Here is a 16,532-nt window from a genome sequence, read left to right on the forward strand (position 1 = left end):
GACATTCACAAATAAATACATGTTATACACCATACACAAACCAAAGGATAAAAACCACATGACCATATCAACAGATGCAGAAAAAGCATTTGATAAAATACAGCACCAACTTATGACCAAAATTCTCAGCAAAGTGAAAAGAGGGAACATACCTAAACATAAAAAAGGCCTTAAATGACAAGCTGTCTGCCAACATCACACTCACTGGGCAAAGACTACAAGCACTCCCCTTAAAATTGGGAACAAGGTAGGGATGTCTGCTTTCACCTCTCTCATTCAACACAGTAACGGAAGTCCTAGTTATAGCAATGAGACTAGAAGAAATAAAAAGCATCCAAACTGGAAAAGAAAAAGTAAAACTGTCTTTATTAGCACATGACATGATGCTGTACACAGAGAACCCTAGAAGATTCCATCAAGAACCTACTAGAACTAATATATGAATTCAGCAATGTAGCAGGACACAAATTTAATGACCAGAAATCAGCTGCATTTTATATGCCAATGAACTATAATAAAGGGAAAATAAGAAAAGAATTCCATTCATGATTGCTTCAAAAAGAATAAAATACCTAGGAATAAATCTAACCAAGGGTGTAAAAGACCTATACTTGGAAAATTATCAGACACTGAAGAAAGAAACTGAAGAAGAAACAAGTAAGTAAAAACACATACTATATTCATAGACAGGAAAATTCAAATCATTAAAATGTCCATGCTACCCGAAATAATCTATAGATTCAATGCAGTTCCTATCAAGATTCCAATGACAGATTTCACAGAACTAGAACAAATACATCAAAAATTTATATGGTACCACAGTAAGCCCTGCATAGCTATAGTGATCCTGGGAAAGAAGAACAAAGTTGGAGGAATCACGCTACCTAATATCAAACTGTACTATAAGGCAGTAATCAAAACAGCATGGTACTGGCATAAAAACAGACACACAGATCAATGGAACAGAAGAGAGAGTCCAAAAATAAACCCACAGCTTTATGGTCAGTTTATTTGACAGAGGAAGCAAGCACATACAATGAGCTAGACAGTTTATTCAACAAATCGTTTTGGGAAAACTGGACAGATACATGCAGAAAAATGCAACTAGACCACCATCTTACACCACACACAAGAATAAATTCATAATGGATTAAAGACTTAAATGTTAGACTGGGAAAAATAAAAATCCTAGAAGAAAATATAGGCAGCAAAAACTCAGACATAGCTGGTAACTGGTAGCAATATTTTATCAGCTATATCTCCCCAGGCAAGCGAAACAAAAGAAAAAATAAACAAATGGGAATTCATCAAACTAAAAAGCTTAGCACAACAAAAGAAACCACCAAGAAAATAAAAAGACGACCCACAGAATGGGAGAACATATTTACCAATACATATGATAAGGGGTTAATATCCAAAATTTATAAAGCTTAACACCAAAAAAACACAAACAACCCGATTCATAAATGAATAAAGGACCTGAATAGACACTTTTCCAAGCAGAACACACATGTTCAATAGACATTATGAAAATATGCTCAAGGTCACTAATCATCAGTTGAATGCAAATTAAAACCACAATGAGATGCCACCTCACACCTGTCAGAATGGCTATCATTAATAAATCAACAACAAGTGTTGGTGAGGATGTGAAGAAAAGGGAACCCTTCTTCACTGTTGGTGGGAATGCAGACTGGTGCACCCATTGTGGAAAGCAGTATAGAGATACCTCAACAAATTAAAAATGGATCTGCCTTTTAACCCAGGAATCCCACATCTGGGAATACATCCGAAGAAACCTAAAATGCTAATCCGAAAGAACATAAGCACTCCTATGTTCATGCAGCATTATTTACACATTCGTCAAGATATGGAAAGCAGCCCAAATGTCCATCAATAGATGAGTGGACAAAACACCTATGGGACATTTACACAATGGACTACCACTCTGCTATAAATATGAAGAAAATTTTACCCTTTGTGACAGCAAGGATGGACCTGCAGAACATTATGCTAAGTGAAATAAGCCATTCAGAGAAACACAAATACCAAATGATTTCACTCATACGTGGAATCTAATGAACTGAACTAACAAGGAAAATAGAGATGGGCTCATAGACAAGAGAGCAGGCTAACAGCTACTGATGTGGGGAGTTTAGTGGGTAGAGGGATCCAGCAAAAGAGGATAAAGGACTCATGGACATGGACAATAGTGTGGAGAAAGTGGGCAAGGGGGAGAAGGGAAGTATAAAGGGGATAAATGGTAATGGAAAAAATACCATTAAAAAATAAAACATGAATTAAGAGGAACCCACTAATGTGAATTTTAATTCCATTTAACATTTTGCATTCTTTTGAAAGAAATACATGTGTACTAGACATAAGGAATAAACAATGGTTTCCTTCCTTACCTGTTGTGTTCCATCTGCACTTACAATTGGGGCAGATAGAAGAGAAATATCACTAGTTAAAATCTGAGATGTATCCAGTAGTGGTGGATGTTCTGCCATCATCAGTAAGACATTAATATACTGGATAACTCTCCAACTCTGAAAAACAAAAATGTATAGTAATATGTACATATCCTTAAAATATATTAAAATATAATACATTCAAGATTTGTCTTATCCTTTTTTAACTTTTTAAAAATTTTTAGAATACATGTATTAAGGCTGTGAACAATGAAACAAAGGAAGGAGTCAGGCTGGAAGAAGCAACAGAAAAGAGCCTAGGTCGTGTTCTGCTTTGGTTTTCTAGAAATGTACAGGAAGGAAGTGAGCCAAGGCGAGGCTGCTGCTAACTCACTGAAGACTCTAAGATAGAAGAATCATCAAAAAAGATCTTGGACAGTGTTCTGCTTTGGCTCTCTGGAAATGTAAGAAATAAGTGAGCCACAGCAGGGTGGTTTTGGCTCACTGAAAAGTCAGCTCACTGAAATGGAGCCTTGGAAACAGGTTCAGGGAGTAAATGCAGGATGAGGTGCTGCTGCCTATTGCTCCCCTGGTTGCAAGTCTTGTGGGAAACCTTAGTGCTTAGGAGAGAAAAGTAAAGATGCATGCTGAGAGGAAAGAAAGGCATGGGTGTGCTCCAGAAAGAGCCCCAAAATTTGTCTTATTCCTTAACCTACAGAGATATTCTTAGAAGAAATTTTCACAATATTCTATGACTGTTTAGTCAACAGAGATTTATAGGAATTCATTTCTTTCAACTTAACCAACTGTCAATGTGTACAACAAACTAAGATATATATAATAAAGCCAATATTATCAGCAGCTTCTACTTAAATTGTTTCTCTATCCCTTTCATCTCTGTACACAATTTATTTAACCACCATCATTTTTTAGTTAAAACACAGGGATAGGCACTAAAATGCAATAATTGGGTGAAGCAATCCTATCACTAATTTTTTTCTATGAGAGAAGGTAATAATGAACACCCAAGTCCACCCACATCATCCTATCAGTCTCTAGGATGATGACTCCAGAATTATGATTTTTCATTGATTCTTCAGAGAGATAAAAATAGTAGAAAAATTTGTTCAGAATTAGAATAAGACCCTTCAAGTTTTATGTTCTCACTCTGGTCTCCTACCATTCCAGTTTTATTTTTCTTTTCTAAATGACACCCACTTTATAATAAACTCTGTCATTTCAGTGATAAAAGAACATATATTTACAATAGAAACCCTTAACTGTAAATAGAATATCCCTGATATAAAAAGTAAAGGACTCGACCCAAGCAATATTAGTCTACCATATACAACGCCAACCAATAAAACATCAACCAACTACATGCCAGTATGAGCACAACTGAGCTCAATCATAAATTTGCTTAAATCTACACTGAAAGGCAAAAGTTAACATTTTTGGATGTTTGCAGCATTCTACAATTTCAGTAGTGTCAAAATGTTTAACTTTTATGAGACATTAAATTCTTGAGTCTTTGCAGAATCACTGGTATGAGTTGATTTAACCTAAAAACAATTTTCTATTTAGACATATAAACACTGCTATAAGATTTTAAAAAATATTTAATACAGGTATTTACTTCAAGGTTTTATACATAAAACCATAGTACAAATCATTCTCATAAAATGCATACAATGTAAATATAACAAGATATATATTTATATAAACCTATCTATTGTATATACTCATATATATACACACTCGTACATATATATATGGGGAATGCAAATATAACTTCTGGCTTAATCTGTATTGCTCTATTTCTTGAAGTTCAGTAAAATCACTGAGTACTTTAAATCGTGAAATAATTTCACTCTGTGAACTATACAAAGAATTATACGACAGGAAATAGTCAATATATTTTTTTCACTTTTGCACTTGCATGTCATATAACTTAGTTTAAGAAGAAATATTTTTATGGGAGGGAGTAATGGGGGGGAAATGGAAAGAACTGTACTGGAACAACATAAAAAAAGAAAGAAAATAAATAAATATGTTGACCTTAAAGAAAAAAAAGAAACATTTTTAAGGAAGCTAACTCAGGATGACTAACAGGATTAACCACAGTTAAAAGTTTATGAGCAATTCATGTTTTGTAAATTTAAATTTTTAAAAGTAACCATTGAGTAATTTTTATTTTGTCATTTTATTCTACCTGCAATATTTTAATACATTTAATTAAAACTACAAATCACCATTATAACTTAAATTTAGAATGTAATGCTGAAGTTACAACCATAGTTTGGTTTCAAGAGGTGGACTGGAAGTTTACAAATACAAATTTCTTCTGAACCTCCAGTGAATTCCAAGAACAATGCTATTATAAATGGGATCTGAAAGCACATGCTATGTTTTAATATTATCATCCCATATAAGTATTACCTCCAATTTTATTCTTTGTAAAGTTATAACACATCAAAAGTTTCATTTATGAACTGATTTCTTATATGGCTGTATTCATTACACAATATGCAAAGGAGCTGGTTTTATTTAAGCTTGCAAATCATAAACTTCAGTCATGCAGCTGAAATGCTGCATTTAGAAAGCTAAAAATTCCTTTCATTCCTGCATAGAGAACATTGTTAGCTTCTTTCAAGAAATGTCTTCTAATTTTGTTACTACTCACTTCCTACATTCTCATCTTATTTTGGTGATTACAAACACCCACTTGTTTTAAGTTAACCTATCTTTACTTGCTCTTTAATTTTTTTAACTTGTTATTTTTAAATCCTCCCATGAAGATGTGTTTATTGATTTTAGAAAGAGAAAAGGAGGGAGAGAAGAGGTGGAAGAGAGAGGGGAAGGAGAGGGGAGGGGAGTGGGAAGAAACATCGACATGAAAGAGAAACAAGGATCATTTGCCTCCTGTACACTCCCTGACTGGGGATCAAACCTGCAATTTAGGTATGTACCATGACCAGGATCGAACCTGCAACTTTTTGGTATACGGCTTGACACTCCAACCAACTGAGCTGCCCAACCAGGACTATTTTTTATAATGTAATGTATGATGCATATAAAAAAAAAAGAGAGAGGAGTGATTTCTTGTGCTCACTAATTTCCATGAAATAATATTCCTCCATGGTCTATTCCAGGTTATCATGATTTAAAAATATAAGTGAAAATTCCTGAATATTTAACAATATTTGAATACAAGGACAAGATGGCTCCAACATATTACTGTTTACATCTGTATCTGTGTATCAATATTCACCTATCTTTGTAGCAATAATATACTAAAATGTTAACACTTCAGGAATTGGATGGAGGCATAGGTAGATACTATGCCTCTTTACACAACCAAAAGAAGGACAACAACAAATTTAAAAACAAAAATCAACCAGAAGCGCCAGAAAATTGAATTGTATGGAAGTCCAACAACCAAAGAGTTAAAGAAGAAACATTCATCCAGACTAGTAGGAGGGGCAGAGATGGGCAGCAGGGTGGAGAGAACTGGAGGCAAGGCAGTGGCTAGAGAACTGGGCCAGGCTGTCCCACTTTTGCATGTGGATAAACAGGAAGGAACAACTGGGGAGTGAAACAGACTGAGGAACCCAGGGTTCCAACATGGGGGGAAACAAAACCTCAAAACCTCTGACTGAAAGAACCTGTGGGGGTTGCAGCAACAGGAGAAACTCCCAGACTCACAGGAGAGTTTGTTGGAGAGACCTGCAGGGTCACAGAACATACACAAGCCCACCTATCTGGGAATCAGCACCAGAAGGGACTTATTTGCTTGCGGGTAGTAGAGAAAGTGACCGAAAGCCAGCCAAGAGCCAAGCAAGCGGCACTGTTCCCTCTCTGACTCCTCCTGCATATACAGCACCAAAGGTAGCCCTGCGCTGTTGAAAACCTAAGGCTCCACCATAAGAATATCAGCTGATTTTTCAAAAGAAATCTTATAGGCAAGAAGGGACTGGAAAGAAGAACTCAAAGTCATGAAAGGCAAGGACCTACACTCAAGATTACTCTAACCAGCACAGCTATCATTTAGAATGGAAATGCTTTCCAGATAAGGTCAAGCTAAAGGAGTTCATCATCACCAAGCCCTTATTACATGAAATGTCAAAGGGACTTATCTAAGAAAAAGAAGATCAAAACTATGAACAGTAAAAGACAACAAACTCAAAACTATCAACAACCAAATCTAAAAACAAAAATAAAAATAAAATCAAATTAAGCAAACAACCAGATCAGGAATAGATTCACAGAAATGAAGATCACATGGAGGGTTATCAGCGGGGAGGTGTAGGGGGGAGAATGGGTGAAAAGGTACAGGGTATAAAAAGCATAAACAGTAGGTAAAAAAATAGAGAGAGGTTAAGAATAGTATGGGAAATGGAGAAACCAAAGAAGTTATATGTATGACCCATGGACATGATCTAAATGGGAGGATGCTGGTGGGAGTAGGAAGGTACAGAGTAGAGGAGAATAAAGGAGAGAAAAAAATGGGACAACTGTAAGAGCATAATCAATAATATATAATATAAAAAATTTTTAGGAATTTGAGGGAAGAAAAGCTGAATGTTTTTATACCATTCTTGCAATGTTCTGTAAGTTTAAAATTTTAAATAATGTAAATTAAACAATATTTTAAAAATATTAATGCCAGGTTGCATATCTGAATGTAAACATAAAACAAAAACACTTCTAAAAGAAAACACAAAAGAACATCTTCATAACTGTGGAACTTAGAAAGATCTTTCAAACATGGTACAACTCACATTTCTTAAATCACAGAGGAAAAAAATGATAGGTTGAACTTCAATAAAATTAAGATCTATTATTAAGAAATATCTTTAAGAGAATAAGTCAGACAGAAAGATATTTACCACATACATAATTGAAAAATACCACATAATTAGAATATATGAGGGGGTACCCCCAAAAACCAGAATTATCATCTGGAGGGTGGGTCCCTTGTACTACAGGCACCCCCTGCTAGGTGAGTGTTCTAGGAACCCATCTGTATCAGTGTACCAGCTAGCATTGTTGTGAGAGGCTGCATTCACCTTCAGTAAATTTTTTTTGAAGACTCTTTACAAGTATTTGTCCATTTCACGATGGGTGATTTACAAGAGCACCTGCCCACATAGCACTCAGTGTTCAACTGCTTTTGACCAAAAGGGCACAACTTCCATGCCCCAACCTCCCTATTCACCCTATCTCTTCCCAAGTGATCTTTTTTTGTTTACCCAGAAAAAAATAGTCCTCAAAGGGAAAGGTGTTCCCAATGTGGAAGAGGTGAAACAAAAACCAACACAAGGACTAAAAGGCATCAAAATTGATGAGTTCACAAATTGTCTTGAGCAGTGCAAAAATGTCTTGATAGGTGTATTTTGTTGAATGGAGAATACACTGAAGGTGACGAAAGTTTAAACATGTAGGAATAAATACATAATTTTTTATAAATAAATTCAGGTTTTGTGGGGCGTCCCCCTTATATACAGGTTTCCTACAAATTAATTTTTAAACAACAGAAAAATGTAAAGGGACTTGAACATACTCTTCACAAAAGTGTAAACTCAAGACAGCTTTTATATGTAAATATGTAAAAAGATTCTCAGATTAACTAATTACTAGGAAAAAGCTAATTAAAAATCATGTAATACTACCACATACTCAATAGGATGATAAAAATGAAAAAGACTGACAATATCAAATACTAGTGACTGGCATACTCATATAGAATGAAAACTCAAAATCACTTTGGACACCAATTTAATATTATCTACCCAGGGTGAACATATAAATATTCTATGATCCAGTTATGATCCAAGTATTAGACTCCTACTGTACACCAAAAAGAAATGCATGCACATGTGTACCAATAGACAAGTACATGAGGGTATACAGCAGCATTATTCTTTAATAGCCCAAGACTGTAACTACCCTAAACAACCCTCCATACTAAATGGTAAACTGTACCTGATTGGTCCAACTGAACAACTATACAACAATAAAAATTAATGAACTAGTGATACAGGGAACAACACAAATTTCACAAATAAAAGTGAGTGAAAAACAGACTCAGAAGAATACATACTACACAACCATTTTATAATAGAAAGTTCCAAAGTTGATAAAACCAATCTATAATATTGAAACTCAGGACAGCAATTGCCTTTGGAGAGGAAGAAAGAATGGAGTTTGGAAGAGGCATGAAGGCAGTTTACAGAGTGCGAGTACTGTTCTTTGTTTTGACTTGTGATGCTGTTATGTGTTAATTGCTACTGCATTATACATTGAGCTGTACACTGATATAGAGAGTGGGGCAAAGTAAGTTTAAATTGTTCTTATGGTAAGCAATACAATAATTAATAAATAATAATACAAGAATAAAATGTTTCATGTACTCAAAACTGTAAAACTACTTTTGCCCCACCCTATCTATATACTTCTCTGTGTATACTTCAATAAAATTATTTTTTAAAGCTAAAATGACATGATTGTCTTAACTGATGCAGAAAAAGCATTTGACAAAATTCAATCCCTTTCCTGATTAAAAAAATAACACTCAATAAACTACGAATAGAAGGAAACTATCTCAACATATTAAAGGCCACACATTAAAACCCAACAGCTAATATCATACTCAGTGATGAAAGATTGAAAGCTTTTCTTCTAAGACTGGGAACAAGGCCAGATGCCCACTCTCTTGCCACATCTATTCATAGTACTGGAAGTCCTAGCCAGGGCAATTAGGCCTAAAAAGAAATAAAAGACATCCAAATTGGAAAGGAAAAAGTAAAACTATCACTGTTCACATACAACATGATCTTATATGTAGAAAATCCTAAAGATTAAAAAAAAAAAACCCTGTTAGAACCAATCAAGAAATGCAGTAAAAATGCAAGATATAAAAAACAACATGCAACAATCAGTTGCCTTTCTATACACTAACCAAATAATCTGAAAAGGAAATTAAGAAAAAAATTCCATCTATAATTGCATCAAAAAGAATACAATATTTAGAAATAAATCTAGTCAAGAAAGTGAAAGATTTGTATATTGAAAACTGGTGAAGTACTGCTAAAAGAAATTAAAGAGGACATTCTGGAATAATATTCTGTGATGACAGACTGGAAGAGAATACTGTTAAGCCCATACAAACCAAAGCAATCTACAAACTCAATGCAATCCCTGTAAAAATCTAGATAGCATTTTTTTCTTTGCAGAAGTAGAAAAATTCATTTTAAAATTAATATGGCATGTCAAGGGTCCCCTGAATAGCCAAAACAATTTTGAAAAAGAAAAACAAAATTTGAAGACTCAAATTTCCTGATTTCAAAACATATTACAAAGCCACAGTAATCAAAACAGTGTGGTAATGGCATAAAGACAAGACAAATACACTAACAAAAAAAGAATAGAGAGGCCAGAAATAGTCTCATATATATGGTCAAATGATCAACAGAAGTGTCAAAACCACACAATGGACAGTCTCGTCAACAAAGAGTGATGGAAAAACTGCTTATTTTTTTTTCCAAAAGAAAGTCAAAATCGTAACTTATACCATACACAAAATTAACTTAAAATCTAAGTGTAAGACCCAAAATTATCACACTTCAAGAAGAAAACAGAGGAAAAGCTTTATGGCATTGGTCTTGTTAATGATATGTAAGACATGACAACAAAAGCAAAGATCATGAAAGCAAAAATAGACAAATGAGCCCTGGCCAGGTTGTTCAGTTGGTTGGAGTGTTATCCTGTACGTCAAAAGGTTGCAGGTTCAATCCCTGGACAAGGTACATGCCTAGGTTGTGGGTTCAATACCCAGTTGGCCCATATATGAGAGGCAACCAATCAATGTTTCTCACATCAACATTTCTCCCCCCCACAAGTCAATAATAAACATATCCTTGGGTGAGGATTAGAAAAAAAAAATAGGCAAATTGGACTATATCAAACTTGAAAACTTTTCTGTATCAAAGAACACACTCAACATAGTGAAAATGCACCCTAAGGAAAGGAAAAAAATATTTGCAAACTTTGCTCTAGTTGCTATAAAATACCACAGACTGGACAGTTTAAACAACAGGTGGTTATTTCTCATGGTTCTGAGGTTTGGGAATTCCAAGATCTGGGTGAGAGTATCATCAGGTTCTTGGTGATGGCCTTTTTCCTGGCTTGCTAAATAAGAGCCATCTTATTGCTATACCCTCACACAACCAAGAAACAGGGGGTTCTGGTCTCTCTTCCCTCTTCTTAGGTAATAACGGCACTAATCATATCATGGGAGTTCCATACTCATGACCTCATCTAAACCTAATTACCTCCCAAAGGCCACACCTCTTAAGTATCTGACCTATCCATTTCAGAAGGACAAGTATTTATTCCATATATTCTTTCACTGACCCCCAAAATTCATGTCCTTCTTGCATGCAAAATACATTCATTCCATCCTAACAAAAGACTTGTTTTTTTAATTTTATTTATCTATTGTTAGAAAGAAGGGAAGGGAGGAAGAAAGAGAGACAGAAACATCAATGTGTGGCTGCCTCTTGCATACCCCCCACTGGGGACCTGGCCCTCAACCCAGGCGTGCACTCCAACTGGGAATTGAGCCCGTGACCCCTTGGCTCACAGGCTGGCACTTAGTTCACTGAGCCACACCATCTAGGGCCCAACAGAAGTCTTAATTATTTCAACATAAACTCTAAGGTCTAAAATTTTAGCTAAATCAGATTTAGGTGAGACTTGGATACGATTCATCCTGGGGCAAAATTCTTCTCCAGACATGAACCTGTGAAACGAAGACAACTTCTATGCTTCCAAAATACAATGGTGGGACAGGCCAAAATCAGAAATCAGAAGAAAGGGTTTCTGGTCAGATGGAGGCATAGGTAGAGAGACACACTTCGCCTCCACACACAACCACAAGAATTACAACTAAACCTCAAAACGAAAAACACCCAGAACTATCAGAAAATGAACTGTTTGGAAGTCCAACACCCAAGGATTTAAAGAAGCCACATTCATCCAGATGGGTAGGAGGGGCGGAGATACAGAGTTTGGATGGAGAGGCAAGGAGACTCAGTGTGGTGTGGAGGCAGCAGTGGTGGTAAAAGGGGAAGTCCCACATTCACATATCATGGATAAAAATCAGGAAGGATACCTTGGGAATAAGCAATCCCAACCTCAGGTCAGGCCAGACAGTCCAGGGTTCCAGTGTCAGGAAGATAAAGCCCCGTAACTTCTGACTGTAAAATCCAGTTGGGGTTAAGGCAGAGGAAGAAACTGCCAGTTTTTCAGGAGAGACCGTTTAAAGAGCCTGCACAGACTTAGGATATATGCAAACCTATCTACACTGGGATTCACCACCATGGCAACAGCTGGAAGGGTGCCAGTCACACACGGGAAGTGGGTGAAGTGACTGGAAATAGGCAAGTGCCAAGCAAACCTCCAGAAGGCAGGCAGTGGCACTGTGCTCTCTCTGAACCCTCCCCTCACACAGAGCCTCGAAGTAGTGATGCGGGTTGCCCTGGCAAATACCAAAGGCTCCGCCTCATACAACTTAATAGGTGCGCTAAGACAGGGAGTCAAAGCAATACTACCTAATACAGAAACAAACACAGCATGGCTGCCAAACTGAGGAGACAAAAAAAAAATATGGCCCAAATGAAAGAAGAGAATAAAGCTCCAGGAAAAGAACTAAGCAAAATGGAGATAGTCAACTTAACAGATGCAGAGCTCAAAACACTGGTGATCGAGATGCTCAGAGAACTGATTGAGTCAGTTAACAACATAAAGGAAGAAATGAAGGTTACACTAAATGAAATAAAGAAAAATAAACAGGGAATCCACAGTGAAAGAAGGAAGTCGGGATTCAAATCAACAATTTGGAACATAAGGAAGAAATAAGACTCAACCAACACAGAAAAAAGAAACAAGAATTCAAAAAAGCAAGGATGGTATAAGAAGCCTTTGGGTCCTCTCCAAACATGCCAACATCCAAGTCATAGGGCTCCCAGAAGGAGAAGAGGAACAGCAAGTAATTGAAAACTTATTAAAAAAAATAATGAAAGCAAACTTCCCTAATTTGGTAAAGGAAATACACATACAAATCCAGGAAGCACAGGGAACCCCAAACAAGTTGGATCAAAGATGAACACACCAAGACACATCATAATTAAAATGCCAGAGATTGAAGATAAAGATAAAGAGAGAATCTTAAAAGCAGCTAGAAAAAAGCAGAGTGTTAACCTACAAAGAAGTTCCCATAAGACTGTCAGCTGATTTCTTAAAAGAAACTTTGCAGGCAAGAAGGGACTAGCAAGAAATATTCAGAGTGATAAAAAGGAAGGACCTACAACTTAGATTAAGGGTCTACAATCTAGATTACTCTATCCAACAAAACTATCACTTAGAATCAAAAGGTAGATAAAATGCTTCCCAGACAAGGAAAAGCTAAAGGAGTTCATCATCACCAACTCGTTATTACATTATGAAATGTTAAAGGGATTTATTTACAAAAAAGAAGATCAAAATTATGAACACTCACACGACAACTCATGACTATCAACAACTGAACCTAAAACAAAACAAAACAAAACAGCACAGCCCTGGCTGGTATAGTTCAGTGGACTGAATGCCGGCCTGAGAACCAAAGGGTCGCTAGTTCAATTCCCAGTTAGGGCACATGCCTGGGTTGTGGGCCAGGTCCCTAGTAGGGGGTGTGTGAGAGGCAACCACACATTGATGCTTCTCTCCCTCTCTCTAAAAATGAAGAAAATCTTTAAATAAATAAATAAACAAAGCAAACAAATAAACAAAAAAGAGCAAACAACCAGAATAGGAACAGAATTATAGATATGGAGATCATTTGGAGTGCGATCAGCTGGGACAGAGAAAGGGAAAAATAAGGGAGAAGTTGCAGAGATTAACAAGTACAATTGGTAGGTACAAAGCAGGCAGGAGGATGTTAAGAATGGTATAGGAAATGGAGAACACAAATAGCATATCTGCAACACATGGACATGAACTAAATGGGGGGAATGCTGGAGGGAAGGAGGGTACCAAGCAGAAGAGGGCAAAGGGGGAAAAATTGGGGCAACTGTAATAGCATAATCAATAAAATATACTTATAAAAAGAAATTGGAAGAAAGAATAACAGGTCCTAAACAAGTCCAAAACCCAGCAAGGCAAGTACCGTTAGATATTAAGGCTTGATAATAATCTCTTTGGTTCCATACTCTGGTCTCTGGACCCAACTGAGCATGGCATTACCCCTATAGATATTCCTTCAGCTTGGTGGAGACATGCCCATATGGCTCTACTGGGCAAAAGTCTTATCCTTTGAAACTGGGGTATAAGTAGCCCTCCCTCAGACCTGTGCAATCTGGACATATGGTGGAAATAGCAGTCCTGATGACCTCTGAATCACCTTCTGGGTCTTTCTTCCCTTTTCTTAAAGAATACTGCATGTTCACAGCCTTCCTCCATTCCAAACCACTTTGTTTCTTTTAGTCACATGTGGCAGCTGCCAGCTGTGGTATAATTCCACCTCTTTTCCCAGTTTCAGTTGAGATAATTAGGTCCATGGCTCACACATCCTTAACAAATGGTTGGTCAGCCACATTATTGGCATTTTCTTCCAAACATGCTTATTTTTAAAAATATGGATAGGTTGGGAATTTTCCAAATTGTTAAGTTCTAGTTTCTTGTTGTTTAACAAATCATTTTCAATTACTTTCTCTCCTTTTACATTTTACTGTAAGCAGTTAGAAGGAACCAACCCATTCCTTCAACATTTTGCTTAGAAACCTCCTCAACTAAATATCCATTTTATCACTCCCAAGTTCTACCCCCCAAAACACACTAGAATATGAATACTACTCAGCCAAGTTCTTTTTTCCTTTATATTAAGGGTAGCCTTTCTTCGCCATCCAGTAACAGTCTTCATTCCTATCTGAGAACTCATCAGAATGGCCTTTAAATCCATATTTCTACCAACATTCTTCTGTTCACGATTATTCATGTAATCTCTAGAAGATGGAGGTTTTCCCTTCAGCTCTCTTCTTTTCATTCTGAGATCTCACCAGTCACCATCAGTAAGTAGTCCCTTAACAGTGATCTCAGCTTTTTCTAGCAAGCACTTCAAAACTTTTCCAGCTGTAGTATATATTACCCAGTTCCAAAGCCGGTTTCACATTTTTGGGTATTTGCTAAAGCAGCACTCCATTTATTGGTACCAATTACTGTCTTAATCAGTTTCAGCTGCTAGAACAAACACCATAGACTGAGTGGCTTAAGCAACAGAAATTTATTTCCAACAGTTCTAGAGTCTGGGAATTCCATGATCTATGTGCCAATATTATTAGGTTCTTGCTGAAGGCTCTCTTCTTGGCCTACAGATGGCTATCATTATATCTTCACAAGGCAAGAGAGAGAAAGAACTCTGGTCTCTTTAACTCTTCTAATAAGGGCACTAATCCATTTATGGGGGCTCCACCCTCATGACCTCATCTAAATCTAAGTACCTCCCAAAGGCCCCACCTCCAAATATGATGACACTGAGGGGTTAAGGCTTCAATAAATACATTCAGTCTATAATTCTATCAGGTTTAGAAACAATACTTGTTTTCTCAGTCACTGCTATAATTCTGAACCTGTACTAGCTTCCATACTCATATATTCTGCCAGTTTTTCTTTCTTAACCCCTTCATTCATATCCATCCACTTTGTATGAATTTGTTCTAAGAATGCTGCTATTATGATATAGCCTAGACATAGCATCTAAGGTAGCTAGCTCATGACAATAAACATGGCTTAGTGTTTGAAACTTCACCTCTACTTCTTTAAAAGTATGTGGGAAAATACAAAGCAAGATCCTACTTGGATTATAGCCACAGCATAATTGAGATACCCACAGGAATAATACTGATGTTTAAACTGAGAAATTCAATTTGTTTTTCATTTCTTTTCATTTGTCTAATTCAACAAAACTAGATATTAAAGGACTCAAAGGCTATATTTGAAATCAGAATACTACTATACATTCCAAGGAGTTTTAGCACCACAGTTAAATCTAGAATTTAGGAGTACCTGAAAATATACATATGAAAAACATTAGGTAAAAACAATTAAATCATAGTAGTAATTGTATTAAGATGATGGAATTACAGTAACTTTCTCTATCATTTCTTTTTGTAATGTGGATATGGTTTTACCACTTGCATCAAACTTTTGATTAAAAGTGGTCAGTATTGAAAACCCCTAGGCAACGACAGTCACATTTGGCTTATCAACTATTTAAATACCTTTTTGGGGAAATTTCAATAAATTTTTCTTGAATTTGGACCTTATCCAAATTATTAATTCATCTTACAGATATCCTAAAATGCATTTTTCTAATTTAAACTTGTATTTTATTTTTTTAACTTTTGGATTTTTTATCTTCTAAACTTGACTACATTAGATTCAAAAAAGGCTGCTTAAATCACCTGCGGTGGAATTTCCTGAGATGAAAGTCACAGAAATCAATCTGTAAAATCATCCTGTCATTTCTAATTAGAAACCTACAAAATATTTCACAGATTATATTTAATAAAAAGACATTAGATTTTTTGTTTTCTAACACTAATTAATTCTTGCAAACACTATTTGATATCAACTATCCTCCAGAGAAATGTTAAAAATATATGAATTAATTAAATGCATTATTCTGTTTCACCTAAGTTTCCACATCTTAGTATAAACTTTCATTCAGGCATGGAAGGATTATTGTGCTTTTTAAAAAATTATAAAAGAAATTTACACTTGTACAAAAATTAAGGCAGAAAGGATAGTAAGGAGAGAGAGTGCTATCAGTGATTTTAAATGAATGATATCAAAAAGAAAAAAATAAGAGAATTTGCTCATTGAAAAGACATGATTAATTCAGCCTTCCTATTCTTTCTCTCCCCAATTTTTTAAATTCTTTGATCCTTGAAAGTATGGGTTGGTAGAAAATTTTGTGTGTTTTTTCCATAAAAGACACATTTTTTATTTTCACCAATAACTTTATTGATTTGGATATTTTGAGTATGTCAGCTATATACCGAATGGTATAACGTTGATTGT

General features: G+C 35.9%; 1 protein-coding gene across 3 annotated transcripts in view; it reads right to left on the reverse strand.

The window, feature by feature from the left end:
- The window catches only part of FNDC3A (fibronectin type III domain containing 3A), a 230,994-nt gene that overhangs the window by 188,288 nt on the left and 26,174 nt on the right, over nucleotides 1–16,532 (reverse strand). For all 3 annotated transcript variants that reach the window (XM_045821333.1, XM_045821332.1, XM_045821334.1), the window contains exon 2: nucleotides 2,412–2,549. In XM_045821333.1, the coding sequence (XP_045677289.1) occupies nucleotides 2,412–2,513 (102 nt within the window). In that variant the 5' untranslated portion in view covers nucleotides 2,514–2,549. The remainder of the gene's footprint in view (nucleotides 1–2,411; nucleotides 2,550–16,532) is intronic.

The sequence above is a fragment of the Phyllostomus hastatus genome, unplaced genomic scaffold (assembly GCF_019186645.2).
Source record: "Phyllostomus hastatus isolate PE091 unplaced genomic scaffold, TTU_PhHast_1.1 phas_scaffold_46, whole genome shotgun sequence".
NCBI classification, from domain to species: Eukaryota; Metazoa; Chordata; class Mammalia; order Chiroptera; family Phyllostomidae; genus Phyllostomus; species Phyllostomus hastatus.